We start from the raw sequence: 15,364 nt of genomic DNA on the forward strand, positions 1-15,364 counted from the left end.
GCAAGCACACAAGCCCTATAGCAAAAACCTCTAAAAAAATTTATCATGAGAATTGGAGCAAGTCTAATGTATTGAGTTGGTGTAATTTATTGAGTTGGTTGATTTTTAAAAACTATGGTAAAATAGAAACTAACATTAACATCCACAGATGATGTAATTGTGGTTTGCCTTCTAGCTCCAGTGCCTTTGGGAGTCCATCTAAATGGGCATAAATCCCCCTAAGAAATAGATACAAATGGTAAGCTTTTGGAGCCTTTTATGAGCTGTGCTACTTTGACCAAGTTACTTAAGATCTCTGATCTTCACTGATGAATTTTAGTAATCACAGGGCTGTTATAAAGAATTATGTGTGCATATACAAATATATTTTTGTATATTTATAAGTAATTTATATACATTATAAATATTTACATGTAATTTATATATTTATATACTTTTAGAAGTTATATATTTATATGTAACTTATATATTGAGACATTTAAATATTATATATTTATATAAGTTATATTATTGGGTCATTAGGAAAGTCATGATACATTTTGGCATAGAAAAATACGTCATGACTCTTCCTGATGACCCAATATATATATTTACATATGGTCTTTATATAAACATATAAAACATAAATTATGTGCAAATAAATTTATAAGATACACACACACACATTAGTCTTTAAAACAACCCTGAGATTATTAAGATTCATAAGTGAAGACATCAGAGAACTTAAGCAATTTATTTAAATTAAAATAAAGTGGTACAAACATAGACATATTATTCTTAGATAGTAATATATTGTGTATATAAAATATATATATTTCTTAGTACAGAGCTTAATATATGGTGCCCAAAACATACCCCAAACTGTGGGCAATTTTCGCTGCCACAAACTCTGCCATTTCCTGCAATTTCAGGCATGTCATTTCCTCTCCTGACTCTCCTTTTTTTTTTTTTTTACCTATCTGTGGAAAAATGCCAATTATCCTTCTCTTCATTGATCTTAACTTTAATGTTAATTGTCATGCCAAAGCTATGTCTGATTGTCATTTGTCACTGGAAAGCTAAGATAATTATTCATCATTTTACTTTATAATTTTAATAATATTATTGTAATCATTTTTAACAATTAGAAAATTCAGGTGCTTGAATAAACTGTTGATTTAGGAGACTAACTGTTAGAGAATTCTGATGATTCTGTAAGGTAGATCATTGGTCTCTCTGAGCCATTTCTGAAGTCTTTTGCTGAATGTCGCTCTATACTAAGCCTCTCAGAACAGGCGCCTCGTGGATGAGCTGGAGTTGGGACCAACCCCAAACACAACCATCCTCCTTTCTCCAAAATGAATGAATAAATGAAGGGAAAAGAGTCCCACTGTAAAGACGGTATCTCTTTAATCCAGCCCAGTGGTTTCCTCCCTGTGGACACAGCCAACCCCTGTTGACAGGTGCGGGCAGCAACTGTGGTTGAGCCTCCTCCAGAGCGTTGGTCATTGACTGGCAAGAGCTTCTGTGTGGGAGGTGAGCCCTGGGGACCTTTGGTGCCTCCTTCCTTCTCAGGTCCCTTCCTGCCAGGTGAACGGAAAGGTTGGAAGCCATGCTGTGCCACCCTGTGGGACCATGGGGGGCACTCACCGAGGCAGGCCGGTGGCGATGCAGAACAGGTCCATGATATCGCTGGAGTTGCAGTACTTGCTGAAGACCACCTGCCAAACAGAGAAGCAAAGGCATGAGGTGTGGGCAGCCTTCCACTGTGATGTCATTCTGCACGTGCTTCCTAGCCCGTTCCAACCTGAAGGCTTATTTTAAAACCATCCCTGTGGGTAGTGTGATGTTACGTGTACATCTTCTCATTTGGCCAATGTATGTGTGCTGTGCAAACATCTTTGTCCTGTTTAGTGAAGAACTGTGACAAATAAAGTGGCCACCCCTGTTGACACGTCTGCCTGTGACTTTGCTGTCCTGTGGCGCATCGTGGATGATGTGTGAGGCAGGGCCGACAACTCAGGCTAATGGCATCTCCTGGGGGCCCTTATGTTAAAAAAAAAAAGACAAATTTAAGTTCATTAGCTAAAAAAGAAAAATATATTAAAAATGGATTGCCTTTTAGTATTTGGAGACTGAGGGGATTAAAATGAATGACTCAAGCATTGTCTTGTTGTGAATCACCGTAAAACAGACTGCACATTGAGGTAACAGGGCCCACTTCCGGGTGACCGGCCACAGCTCGACAGGAGAGAAACGCCGACTTCTGCATTGGCATCCTTCTTCCGAAGGGTCCCAACTGTGGATCTTGGTTCTGAATCTTGCTCAGATACCAACTATGGTGAGGGTGGTTTCCCCAGGGTTGCCCTGCACATGGAACCTTGCACACACAAGCCCTCGTTTGAGCCTATTTTCCTGGCTCATTGCTGTGAGCCCCTGTGTGTCATCAGCCCTGGCATGACTGAGCACTCTTGAGAAGACAGCTATTTCTGATGCCCAGAGCATCATTTTTTTCAGCTAAGGTTGGTCTGCTTCTTCCTGTACTTGGCAACAGTGAAATACAGAAAACAGATATTTCTCCCCATGACTTAACCCCTCTTGAACAACATCACCTTCTGCGGACTGCTGGACCAGCCTCGATAAGTCAGAGCAGCAGGTTCTGTTCACACCTTGCTGATCACGGCCCATGGGACCTGCACCAGCAGTGACAGCTGGATGAGTGAGGCCATGCCGTGTGTCTGTAGTCACTGACGTCCGCACATCTGCTCCCCCCGGGCTGCTGCCCCGGCTCAGTCCTGTGTACCTGGATGGTTGCAGTACCTCCTCACTGGGCCCACATCCAGTCTCATCACACTACCCACCAAATCTCCCTGATGGTGCCACTTTTCTCTGCAGAACCTTTAGACCCACAGGACAGTCTACCTCCTTGGAAAGACAAGCGAGGGCCTGGGGTTTGTCCCCTTCTAGCCTGTGGCCTGGCCAAACTTTCCCGTCACAGGCTCTTGCTCTGAGCTCCCTCCCCAGGACATCCTTCTCCCCTCTCATTCTGGGTTAGGACTCATGGCGGCAGCCTCCGCTGAGCCCACTGCTGGGGGAATCTGTGACTTTGATGAAGAAGCTCAGAGCCCCACAGGGAAGGACTGCACAGGCACCCCAAACTCCTGACTCCCCAAAGCATAAACTTCTGATGGCCTCTGTGAGGTAGTGTTCAGACCCCCAGTGGGCTGGTCTGGATTTCCAGAGTTCTTCTATTTGAGAAACAGACAACTTCCTGAGCGCTAATACAACCCCCAGCAGAAGAAGCAATTACGGAGGACTGAATGAAGCGAGGAGAGAAATTGTACTGGAGCTGCTTGCAGCATTGTTGATGTGTTAATGTTTGATGTTCTGACCCTATGGGGAAGCCCCTCTCTCTTTCTTCTTAAACTCCCAAGAATCCTAAATAAGCTATTGAGTTGTCAGAAAAGCCATGAGACATTTTTGCATAGAAAAACAGAAAAAAAAAATATATCATGACTTTTCTGACAACCCGATAGGCTCTTATAAACTAAAATGAGGCATTTAAAAATGATACCTGATTTTGACTGTTTGCTCTCTACTCCCCAAATTCAGAATTTTTAAAAAATCTTTCCTTTTCACGGCAATAGCTATTTGCAAAGGTTCAGTAAGAACCTGCCATCCTTTTCAGAGGAATGTAACTGGGGAGGTTTGTGCAACCAAGGCTTTGCCCGAGAGTCGTATTTGAGGGTGCTCATTTGCTCTGGTGTCACAGAGGCACTCTTGTGGAGCCGAGGGTGACAGTACAGAGCCAATGCCTATCAAGTCCTCTTGGAGAGCTAAGCTGGTTTTCAGAGGCACAGCCTCCCAGATGGGAGGAACAGCTTGACCTTTTGGCAAGCCGGAAGCCCAGGAATATTCTGGGGACTCTGAGAAGAGAGGAGTTCGCCCGAATTTCTAGGTAGCAGAGATGAGATCTGGGAGAGAAATCTAGAGGAGGGGCTCTCTGTGCCTGGCTCTGTAGCCTCAGGACAGCAAATAACAGACTGTGAAAAGCCCGGTCAGGAAGTCTACCAGAGAAGCAAAGTCGAAAGGCCCACTCTGCATATTGGCACTCTCGCTGCCCAGCGCAGATGGCCAAGCCAACCTCAGGAGAACAACATCATTCTGTGAAGAGCAAGCTTTCTTTGAGATGATTTCTGACAAAAGGCAGGGAGGCTGTGAGGAAACTTGGAATAAGCAAATGAGATTACACTGATTCCTGCAGTGGAAAATTGCGTGTCCACTTGAGAATCCATTTTGACATTCCTCTGCTCCATACACTTCTATGGTGCTTTGATTTCTCTTTTGAGCTGGGCAACATCTTACCAGTTCCCTCAGCTAATGAGTCAAGTAAAAGTCTGGCTTGTGATCATTTTACATCTGAACGTACGGTTCATTATACCTTTCGTTGTTCATTAATCTTCAGCAGCAACAAAGCAGAGGGGCTGGGCATGAAGTGGCACTTGAGCCCTGCCAAGGGGAGAGCTGGACAGCCCCATCCTTGCTGGCGTCAGGAGAAGCACATGTCCAGATCAACCATTTCTGACTGTGGGGAAGCAACTGCAGCCCACGAGCACAGGAAGACCGTCAAGCGGCACTGTCAGGAGAGCATAGGGCTCTGTGTCCACAGAGAATAGTTTTGCCAATTCTTTATCCTTGACTCAGAAACAGAGTGCAGATATTTTAAAAAATGGGGTGAGGCAGCAGGTTGCATAGTGGTTAGGGCGTTAGACTCCCACATGGCGGACCACAGTTTGAATCCCAGACCTAGTGGCTTAAAAATCATGCTGATGCATGTGTGCCCATGCCCCAAATCCTGAGCAGAGAACGGAGAATGGATGGACACATGGCCATCCCCCTCCAGAGGGTGATTTCTCACTTTCTCCTCTCTATCTCTCTCTCTGGGGAGCACAAACGCCCTATGGGGGGGGGGAAACAAACAAACAGAAAAACAGTTGGTAAAATAAAATTGAAAATGAGACACAGAGGAAGCCATGTGGATGGAAAAATAAAGACTTCATTTTGCCATTTAGCTCGAAGGCAAGGCAGGGCTGGCATTCTTAAGGAAGCACACACACATTACCCCAAACTCGTTATGTGGTTTGATTGGCAGCACCATGATATTAAAACAAGACAAGGAAAACAAATGAGGAGACAGAGGGCTGCTCCTCGCCGGATATTGATCCTCCTCCGTATGCAGCTCAGCCCTGAGGATGTCAGCGGGAACTTCTTTGTCTGGGAGCCTTCTCACTGCCGGGTAGAATACTGATGCTTACAGGGAGCTAGCCACAAACAAGGAGCCATTCGAAGGTATTCACACAAGGAAACTGAGGCACACAGGCTGTATGCAGCTCTCATAGGCCTGGTCTGCAAGTGGTGATCAGGCCTGCACCCCAGGCCACCGGTTCTCAATTGCACTCCTATGACTCCCAGATGTCCACATGTTACTTAATGTCTGTATTCAAACTAGCTTCTCCTAAAAACAGTGCCATTGAAAGGACAGTGGATTTGAGAACGGGAAGTCCTGTTCTTAGCCAGTTGTTCAGTTTGTCCACTGGCTTCTCTTTCAGCTCACTGTCAAGATTGTAATTACTGGGGGACCAGCAGTTAGCGTAACGGCTATGTCGCTGGACTCTCGTGTAGTCGACCGTGATTCGAGTCCTGGACCGGGTGGTTTAAACTCATGCTGGGCATGTGTGTGTGCGTGCCCAAGCTCCCGAGAGGAGAATGGAGGAGAAGGGATTGCGGCGGGCCATACCCTGGGGGGGGTGGATTTCTCGCTTTCTGTCTGTCTGGCGAGCGCACGCGCCCTATAGCAAAAAATAAATAAAGAAATAAACCTCTCTCTCAAAAAAAAAAAGATTGTAATTACTGGGAGCCTCAGTTTACCATTCTGCTAATGGGGTTGATAGCATAAGCTCCCCCTGACTCTCAGGACTGTGCCAGTAAGGGAAGGTGTTTGAAAAGAATTCTTCAAAGGCTGCTGGTTTAATGCAAAAACCCACTTTGTACCACTTCAGTTGCCCATGAACTTCACAGTGCCTGTTGGTTCTAACACCCTGTGATCTTGACCCAAGTCTCAATGGGCTCTAGTTGTCAAATGACTTTTTGTCACATGTTGTGCGGCACCTGATTTTATTTTAGCAGGAATTCAAGTGTACGACAGGCAGGATTTCTAGAGCTGGGGAAGAAGGACTTTGGACTCTGCTTCTTGGTGGGGAGGAGGGCTACCCTTGGTCTTCAGGAAGTGGCAATGGAGGCCTAGGGAGGGGTCTCCAATCAGCATTTCTAAGAAATGTGCCCCACTGTTTCCCTGAATATCTGGAGGTGCTGCTCCAGCCTGGAGGACTGAACTGTCTCCTGCTTGTGTCTGCTAACAGCGCAAGGAGGGGCTTAGAAATGGGAACTTGTGCAACTCCTTTCTGCCTACCCCTCCACTTCCCCTTAAGCTAGTTATTTGAGAAAAGGAAAGAGGATAAGTTCACTGAGCATACAGATCCCCCCCCTCCCCCCCGCCCCCTGGCACAGCTCAGTTCAGGTCTGCAAGGCCTTGGCCTAGCTGTCGGGCAATCTAGAAGGGGAAGTAGGACCTGGGGTCAGGCCAGGGGTGTGCCCTCCTGCCCAGCCACCATACCAATTGTCATCAGGTTGGCTGGGCTGACGATCTGATGGTCGTCCCCCCTAGGTCTCCCCTTCCAGTGGAGACTTAGAAATGAGACCCAGAGGACTACCACAACTGGCCTGTACCCATCACTGGGCCATCCTGCATGATCCTTAGAGCCCAGACAGGCAGCCCTGGGTCCTGGTAGCCTGCCTCATCCCATGGCTGACAAGATGGGGTGAGAGGCTGACTTAAGACATGTGGCCAGTGCCCATCACACTCCTTAGAGAGATTCAGGGCTGGTGGCAGCTTGTGGTGAGCTCAGAATCCTGGGGAGCCTGTCCTGGGCCGACTACACTGGGCCGCCTGCGAGAGGAGTGAGAAGGGTGAGAGGGAGGTGCCGTGCACAAAGGGCAGCAGGGAGGATGGAGGAGGAGGAGAGCAGAGACAGGTGAGCCCAAGGCCGCCCAGCTTCTTGGGACCCACCCCAGGTCCCCGGGGCTTCTCTGGGATTTTGTGTGAACTCAGACCTCAAAGTGGCAAAGGAGTTTCTGTTGCTTGCGATTAAAAGCACCTCGATCAGGACACTTGGAAGAAATAGGGCCAGATTTTAGGGGCAGGTAGGAGATGGCTATCAAACGCAGGCCCAGGTGACCTCTGGGTGAAGGAGACAGGCCTGGCCAGCATCTAAAGCTGTTTCTGAGTCCACAGGCCTCTTTCAAGTATTTGGTTCTGTTGATAAAACAGCAAGTGGTTTTGGGTTTCCCTGTCTCCTAGCACCCCATTCAAAGGCCTACGAGAGGATGCACAAAGGGGCTTCTTAAGTTCCCATTTGCAAGCCCCTCCTCGCACTGTGTGCACACCACTGGAAGAAGGCCAAACAGCCCTCCAGATAACCAGGCTTCTTCCTTATAAGATTAAGAGGGAAGATTTGATCACTGGGAACTCCAGCTCCTGTAGGCTGCTTTATGATCTTTCTATAAAGCCAAAGAAGGAAGAAGGGATTCTGAGCTCCTTGGAAGAGCTTTCTTCTACGCTCTCCTGAGCAAACACAGCTGTCTAACCTCTGTGTAAAATGCACAGCAAGGAAAGCATGAGGGCAAAAGAGATCTGAGTGTGCAGTGAAGTGGCTGAGGACCTGGAGTGGGACTTGTCTTTGGAGGGTACGTGCTGAGTGGAAGCAGGACACAGACCCAAGGCCAGCAGTGGCCTAGAGGCGGGTGGCATGCAAAGGCCAGGCAGCCTCTGCCTGTGAGGGACCATTTCTGGATTCTTACACCTGTTCAGAAGGCTCTATGCTCTGCCATCTGGCCTGTGGAAACAAACTGAACTCACCTTGGGATCCAGGTCTGGACTCTGGCCTGTAGCCGCCTCCTTACCTGGACTCTAAGCTTGAAGTGAGCTCACCTCTCTGTGTTTCTATGGACCTGAAAGGGGCAGCATTATGCCCAGGGCACCACCTGCTTCAGTCTGTCGGGGCTGGTGCTGCGCAATGGCCTGGGTGCCAGTTCTTCAACCTACAGCAGACCCCACCAGGTGGACAACTGCCTGCACCAGGACAGCTTAGGTTTTGTGGTGCAAGTCCAGCCCTGGACTTGGAAGGCAGAGGCTGGAATGCACGGCTACCCCATCCCTGGGGCCTCTGGACCCCACGACCAGCCCTTACCTGTCACCCTGTCAGTGGCATGAGGCAGGGCCAGCACCTGCTTGCCTACCCCATCCCATGATGGCCCTGGCTGCTACACCATCTGGAGAGATGCTGGAGAGATGTTGGCAGCAGACTGAGTGTCCCATTCCCCATTTCTGCCATCACCAGTTCTGAGTTTTGGTGCAGGTGCTTATGGATATAGGCGCTCTTATTAGACTACTCAAAATCCATATATGTATGCATATATGTGAGAACTTTTTTCACATCTTAAAAAGCTGGTTTTAGTTTCCATTGTGTGCTTTCCCTTTGCTTCTTGCCTTGTCCCCCTTTTAGGATGGTTAACCAAGGGGCCGTAGGAGAGGGCTGCCCTGAGTTGGACTGCGATGTCCCAGGCACCCAGGGGACATTCAGGCTACAGAGGGGCCTGCGCCAGTAGGCGTCAGCTATACAAATGGCCTAACATCATCTCTCTGCCCCATGTACCCTGCTATCTCAGCATCTATTCAGCAGAGATGGTTGACAAGAGCTGCAAGGAAATTACTCCCTTGGGCTCTTAGGAGCCCGAGCGGAAGGACCGCTAATGACAGAATAGAGACACGCAGCCAGAGACACCCGAGCGAGCCCTGTGCCTCCAAGCTCGTGTCGGTTATTCTTCCATACAGTCTGCACCGGAAGGGGAGAGCAGACCCCGGCTCGCTTTTCTACTTCTATATGAAGCACTTCCTCGCAGCTGCTGCGAAATTTCTTGCTGGGTTTGTCAGATTCAAGTTTGAATTGGCGTCAAGTCAATGACGACTGGAAATTGTGGGTTTCTTACACAGACATTTGTGGTTCTGTTACAAAATGCTCCAAATCCTGGACAAATACGGTAAATGAGTGGCAATTAAGGTTGGGCTAAGTTTGGTGTGGTGGTGGTGGGAGGAACCATCAAATCAGAACCATCACAAAAGAAAGTGAGGGGCAGGGCAGGGGTGGGGATGGTGCGAGGTGCCCCCCTCAGGGGGCTCCCACAGCCCTGAGGACTTGCTGAGAGGCCAGCAGCGGTCTGTCTACCAGAGAGATCCCACAAACGGGCAGGCCAGGAGAGCATTTGCTTCCTTCCCAAATCACTACAGACGTCCATATTACCTGTCAAAATCATTAACAGTGCCCATGTCGGATGAGTCGTCTGGGGTTGCTTGGTGTAAAACGTGCAGCTATGTTCGCCGTTACCACTTACACTACCGCGGGATTTTTTATTCAATCGCCTTAGCAACAATTTCCACCGAGCTTCTTTGAACTTAGTGTAACAAATAGCAAGCAAAATTGCCTCATTATAATTCTCCTACAAGCTTTGCCCCCAGCGATTTTAAGTGGTCAGCTCTGAAGAGGAAAGCCCAGGCATAGAGACTCAGTGCTGGGCTCCTGCAGGAAGGAGGGAAGAGGTGTGCTTTCTTTGGCATCACGATGCCCTTCCCTAGGAGAGAGGGGCGGCTCTCCCCCCTAGAAGGAGCTGGTTAACGAGAGCTGACGCCCCAGCAGGCTGGCTCCTGGCCCCCTCCTCATCATGGTCACCTGGCCCTCTGACTTCAGCTCCCTGAACAGCTGACACCCCAACATTATCCTATCGTCATATTTTTGTTTACTCTTGTAACTTGATGATGACTTTTTTTTTTAAATATTTAAAAAAAAGTTTTGGAGAGGTTTTTTGCTATAGGGCGTGTGAACTCGCCAGAAAGAGAGACAGAGAGACAGAAAGTGAGAAATCATCCACCAGGGGGAATGGCCATGCCACCATCCCCCCTCCTCCCCTCTCCTCTAGGGATCTTGGGCATGCATGCACATGCGCCTGGCGTGAGTTTAAGCCACCAGGTCCGGGACTCGAACTGCGGTCGACTATATGGGAGTCCAGCAACATAGCCATTAGGCTACCTGCTGATCCCAATGATGATGTTTATTAATTATAAATGTTCAAGTGACATCAGAAACCTATTCAACCAAAATAAGGGATACCGATATCTCGAAACAGCCACTTAAAACACAAGAGATTAGCAAATTGGCAACAATGAACAAGTGGCGGGTAGCCCCAACTGGAAGGAACCCAGATGCCTTCTAATGGGGGGATGTTAACAAACCATGCTAACACAGCCTGGAGCATGACTCAGTGAGAACGAAGAGAAACCACTGGTGCACGCAACAGCTTGGATGGACCTCAGAGGGTTTATGCTGAGACTATAAACAAAAGTCAATCCCCAAAGGTTACACACTGTATAATCCTCTTTACATGATCTTCTTGAAATGATAGGATTAGAGAGATGGGGAAGAGATTAAAGTTCACCTAGGGCTAAGGATGGAGTGCAGGAACTGGCAGGGGCTGGGGCTGGGGCGGGCGATGTACAGCAAAGGGATGGCTGTGGCTCCTATGGGGATGCTTGTGCAGATGGAATTAGCTCCACACCATGACTGTGGCGCTGGATATGAGAACTGGCACAGGGGATGACACAGGGAGAAGACATACACACACTCACGTGAGTACAATGGAAACCAGGAACCCGAGTAACAGTGGGTGGTCTCTGTCCACATCCCGGTTGTGATCCGGAACCATAATTTCACACATGTAGCCATTGCAAGTAAATCTCCTGCATTCTCTCCTACGGCTGCGTTTGCCACTACTAGTATTTCCAAGTTTATTTGAAATGACGTAATGGCCCCAGAGCAGAGGTGGTAAGGAGTGTGTGTGGCCCGGTGGACAGCAGTTTGACAGTACATCTGCCCTTTTTACCAAGAATCCTCTGTCCAGGAATTGTCCTTAGGGAAATAGTAGCAATAAACATACTAAGAGCAATAAACATAATAAGAGCTTTATGAAGCGCCAGGCTCCAGGACAGCGCTCTCCATGACTCCGTCCCCTCTCAGTAGACGCCCTGACCCCTGTCTGGTGGCTTGTGTTTATTACTGTTGTTATTTTTGGTCATTTGTCAGAGGGCATGTGTGCTCACGAGAGACAGAAAAAGAGAGAAAGCATCCCTCACAGGGGATGGTCACACCACAATCCCTTCTCCTCTACCTTTCCCTCCTTTGGGGATTGTGGGCATGCATGCACACATCCTGAGTGTTTCTGAAGCCACCAGGGTGAATTGCACAGTCAGCCATGTATAAATCCAGCTCCTTAACCACTGTGCCACCGGCTGGCCCCTCTTATATTATTTATTGCAGAGAAATGGAATTAAGCTAAATATTTCATAAACAAAGAAGTGATTCCATTTTAGTAAGTCTCCAAGGTGGAATATTATAGATGCATTAAAAATCATATTTTTGAAGACTATTTAATGCTATATTAAAAATGCTGATGATGAAATGCTGAGTGAAACTGATCGGGACACCAAAGAATGTAACACACACACACACCTGCATGAGGAAATACTAGCAAGAGAAGCCCTAAGATAATGGTTTTAAATGGGTGGTGGAATAATAGATCATTTCATTTCTTTTTGACACTGTTCTGCATTTCTCATATTCTCTACAATGAACATGCAGGCTTTTACAACTAAGATAAAAGCCATCTAGCTGAAGCTGGTAATTGATAACAGAACTAGCTTATGGGCACGCTGGGCTGCATTTACATAAAATTCTCATGAGGGGAAAAAAGGCCTTTACCATTTTTACTTGGAAAGAATGTGCTTTGGCACTAAGCCAAGCAGAGGAGAAAATTAAATGACAGTTACAGAGGACAGACCCCAGTGTACACATGGCAGAGAGCTAGGAGCAGTGGGGCACTGGTGCGTGAGAGGGAGGGCGACACCAAGAAATCAGTAAGTGGAACTCCACAGGGAGGTCTGAGGGAGGGAGAACAGGGATTGGGGCAGAAGAGGGTGGCTCCTGGGAAGGGCTCCATGGTTCCCACTGGCCACAGTGCCTAAGCCAAGCAATTTTACAAAGACCAAGGGGCTTGTGGGATCTGTGCCTGGGGACCTCACGGGTGTGCAGAAGGAGAGAGGAGAGGAACTGCCCGACCATTTTTCTTTCCTAACAGTTGCCAGGAACTGCTAGAGGAAGCCCCCTGGCCAGGCCTCCCACCCTGGGAGCGAGCCTCCACAGTGTGAAAGAATTTGGCCACCAGATTCCCATATATTCAGGACCCCGTGGAGGTGAGGTTTTTGGTCACCAGGAGAGGTAGGGCCACTGTCCTGGGTCCAAAGTGTCTTGCAGAGGGTCTGCTGAGTTACAGTGCTCAGGCGGTCAGGCCTGCCCTTATCTACAGAACGTGACAGCACGACCCTCCTCATGCAATGAGATGGGGTTCTCTTGATCTGGGGAACACTAGGACAAATGAACCAAAGTGAAGCTGAGGTCAATGTGAGCCTGCAGTTGTCACCTCTAACCCCCAGTTCTAAACATGGTCCTTGCACAAGAACCCTCTCGGTTCCCCATTAATTCTCTATCAAGTGATATAAATGCAAAATTGCAAATAGACACTAAGAAACGTGTTATTTAACTGTTCGTATGTGATTTATGTATTGGGATTACACACAAGAAAAAGTGGTTCAGTTCCTAAAATTAAACAAATAGTTGACCTAAACTCTTTGGCCATCACGATAGTGGAGGGTGGAGGCCTGGCCGAGAGGACAGTAGGTCAAGAGAGTGCAACCAAATGCACTTAGCTGGTTCTGTTCTAACTAGCAGGCCTTGGGTGGGCTGGAACCCATGCCGTCCTGGCTGTTTCATGTGTCCAGGATCACCCCAGTCAGGTGTTGGTGGTGTTCACTGCTCCAGGCACACATAGCGTAGAGGAGCAGGTAAGGAGGTCAGAATCGCGAGTTCATTTCCAGCTCTTCCTCTTACCAGCTTAGCCAGGGCAGATCCCTCAATGTTTTGTGGGCTCTGATTTCTCAGCCACAAAGCAGGCGTAATCCCACCTTGCCTGTGGGAATGTTGGGAGGACTCATCATGGCAGACACTGGGTTTGCCTGGTACATAATAAGTGCTCAGATGAGTGGCAGAGCCTTGAAACCCAAAGATGGTCTTTTCTTCTCCTTGTCTCTTCTAAAGCTGTTTTCACAAACGAGAAGCACCACGGAGATACCTATATCTCTAAGGTCTCTATGACAACAGGCTAGCTTTGCAGGTTCTGATTGTTCTAACTGACTGGACTCACCTCCCTGTATTACTAACTATATCCAACTGTGCCAAGGGACAATGAAAACTGGAGATTCTATTGATGCCAATAGGTATTAGGTAATATCAATCACACAGGATTTAGAAAACAAGCTGACAGCTTAGATGATCAATTTGACTTCACGCTGGTTAGAGTCAGGGTTTCTCTTTCTCCTCAGGACAGGGGTCTTTGGAGGGTGAGGTCCTTGTGGGCAGCTCCTCTGCATCCCAACAGTGGGCAGGGTGCAGGAACGCTGGGCCTTAGCATCCTTCCATGTGGTTTTATGTAAAAGAACTGAGGGTGCCAATGCTGCCACTACCATCCCCAGCTAACAGAGTCCATGCCAGAACCAGAGCCCACACCTGCAGGCCAAGCAGCCCCGGATGCTCACAAGGACCACATGAACTTGGTGCCATTGCCAGCCCCACAGACAAGGGCTGGAAGCCACCTGGAGGGCAGAGGCCGGCCTGTCTGGACACAAAAACACAAACTCAGAATCACATGGCTCCCAGCCCAAGGCTCCAGGGATGCCTGCTGCCCTCGAAGTCAAACTTTCAGCTGTGGTCTGATGGCATGCAGAGGTGCTCGCTGGGCCTCCTTGCTACCCTTGCCTCCACCCCCAAAAGAGAAGAAGCATCTTCTGTTTGCTTTGCTCTCCTACTATGGATATTTCTGACTGCATATTCAGATGAATGAATATTGATTTTTAACCCTTACCCCACCCCCTGCAAAGGAAAAGAAACCAGTCTGAATTCCTCTTATTTTGTCTATCACAGACTGTGATTCATTTTTCATAGCATTCATACCTATTAAGCTTTTACATAAGCTTTGACAGGCTTCTGTTAGGCTTTGTTTGCCCTTGAAGCAAACCAGAGTATTTGAGTATGGGTCCTGGGTCTCACGCTTCATGAGAACAGACCAGCCCCATCCTTAGGAACAGCCAAAACCTAACCCAATGGTGGATTCACAAATTTTTGTCTTTAGGGAAGCTACAAAGTAAATTTTCCATCATCTTTTTAGTGCCTGAAATGACAAGTGTTTAATATAAAAGGTAAACAAGTTATAAAGAAACTGTGACCAAAATCCTACAATCTGCTGTTTTTTTCTTATTACCCCAAGCCACGAAAACATGTTCACTGAAGATAATACTGTGGCCAGCTATCTAGCTATCCACCCATCGATCTATCCATCTATGTATATATGCGGTTCACCTCTAATTGTAAATTACAGGCATAAATTAGAACACATCGCTCATCCTGTTTGTCTCTTGCTTTTGGAAAACTTAACAATAATAATAACTACATTCAGAATGGGTTATTGCTAACCACCAGCAATCACTGCTTTTTTGTTGGGTAAAATAAAATCAGTATTAGGCTTCATTTTCCTTTCCAATTTAGTTAGGAGATATTTTCTGGTCATTGCATTTGAAAAGAGTATAAAATAACAGCGAAAATGACCATTTGTTGCCCTGTGCCAGACCCATTACAGATAGACTCTGGCATTATGCGAACACTCTGACAGACATATGCAAAAGTAGGAGGAACAGAGGGACAAAACCTCTGCCCCCCCCAGCCCCTCCTGCTTTGACTATGCCCCCACCACCACTGGAGCTATTTTAAAGCTCATTTCAGACATCCTATTATTTCATCTGTGAGTATTTCAGTAGGGAGTGCTAACATCTAAGGATTCACTCCTGTGTAAGATAACCACAATGCGATTGGCACATGAAAAGAAAATTAACACCAATCCCTCATCGCTTCTCAGACTGTCATATATTTATATATATCTCATTAAGACGTATTTTAAGGATCAAGGGTAATATGTGTTCTTCAACAAATAAGGCAAGAAAAGAAAAGGGAATGAAACATATGGATAGAAAGAGACTTACAGAAACATCAAGTAAATGCAATGTGTGGGCCTTGTTAGGATCCTGACTTAAAAACAGATGTATCTGTGTGTGTGA

General features: G+C 47.3%; 1 protein-coding gene across 8 annotated transcripts in view; it reads right to left on the minus strand.

Moving 5' to 3' along the window:
- PDE9A (phosphodiesterase 9A) overlaps positions 1 to 15,364 on the minus strand; it is a 108,394-nt gene that overhangs the window by 77,078 nt on the left and 15,952 nt on the right. For all 8 annotated transcript variants that reach the window (XR_003550671.1, XR_003550669.1, XR_003550670.1 and 5 more), the window contains exon 2: positions 1,630 to 1,700. Coding sequence is in view for 5 of the 8 variants with exons in the window: in XM_014590861.2 (XP_014446347.1) it covers positions 1,630 to 1,664 (35 nt within the window). In the remaining 3 variants the exon portion in view is untranslated. The remainder of the gene's footprint in view (positions 1 to 1,629; positions 1,701 to 15,364) is intronic.

The sequence above is a fragment of the Tupaia chinensis genome, unplaced genomic scaffold, assembly GCF_000334495.1.
Source record: "Tupaia chinensis unplaced genomic scaffold, TupChi_1.0 Scaffold000492_1, whole genome shotgun sequence".
NCBI classification, from domain to species: domain Eukaryota; kingdom Metazoa; phylum Chordata; class Mammalia; order Scandentia; family Tupaiidae; genus Tupaia; species Tupaia belangeri.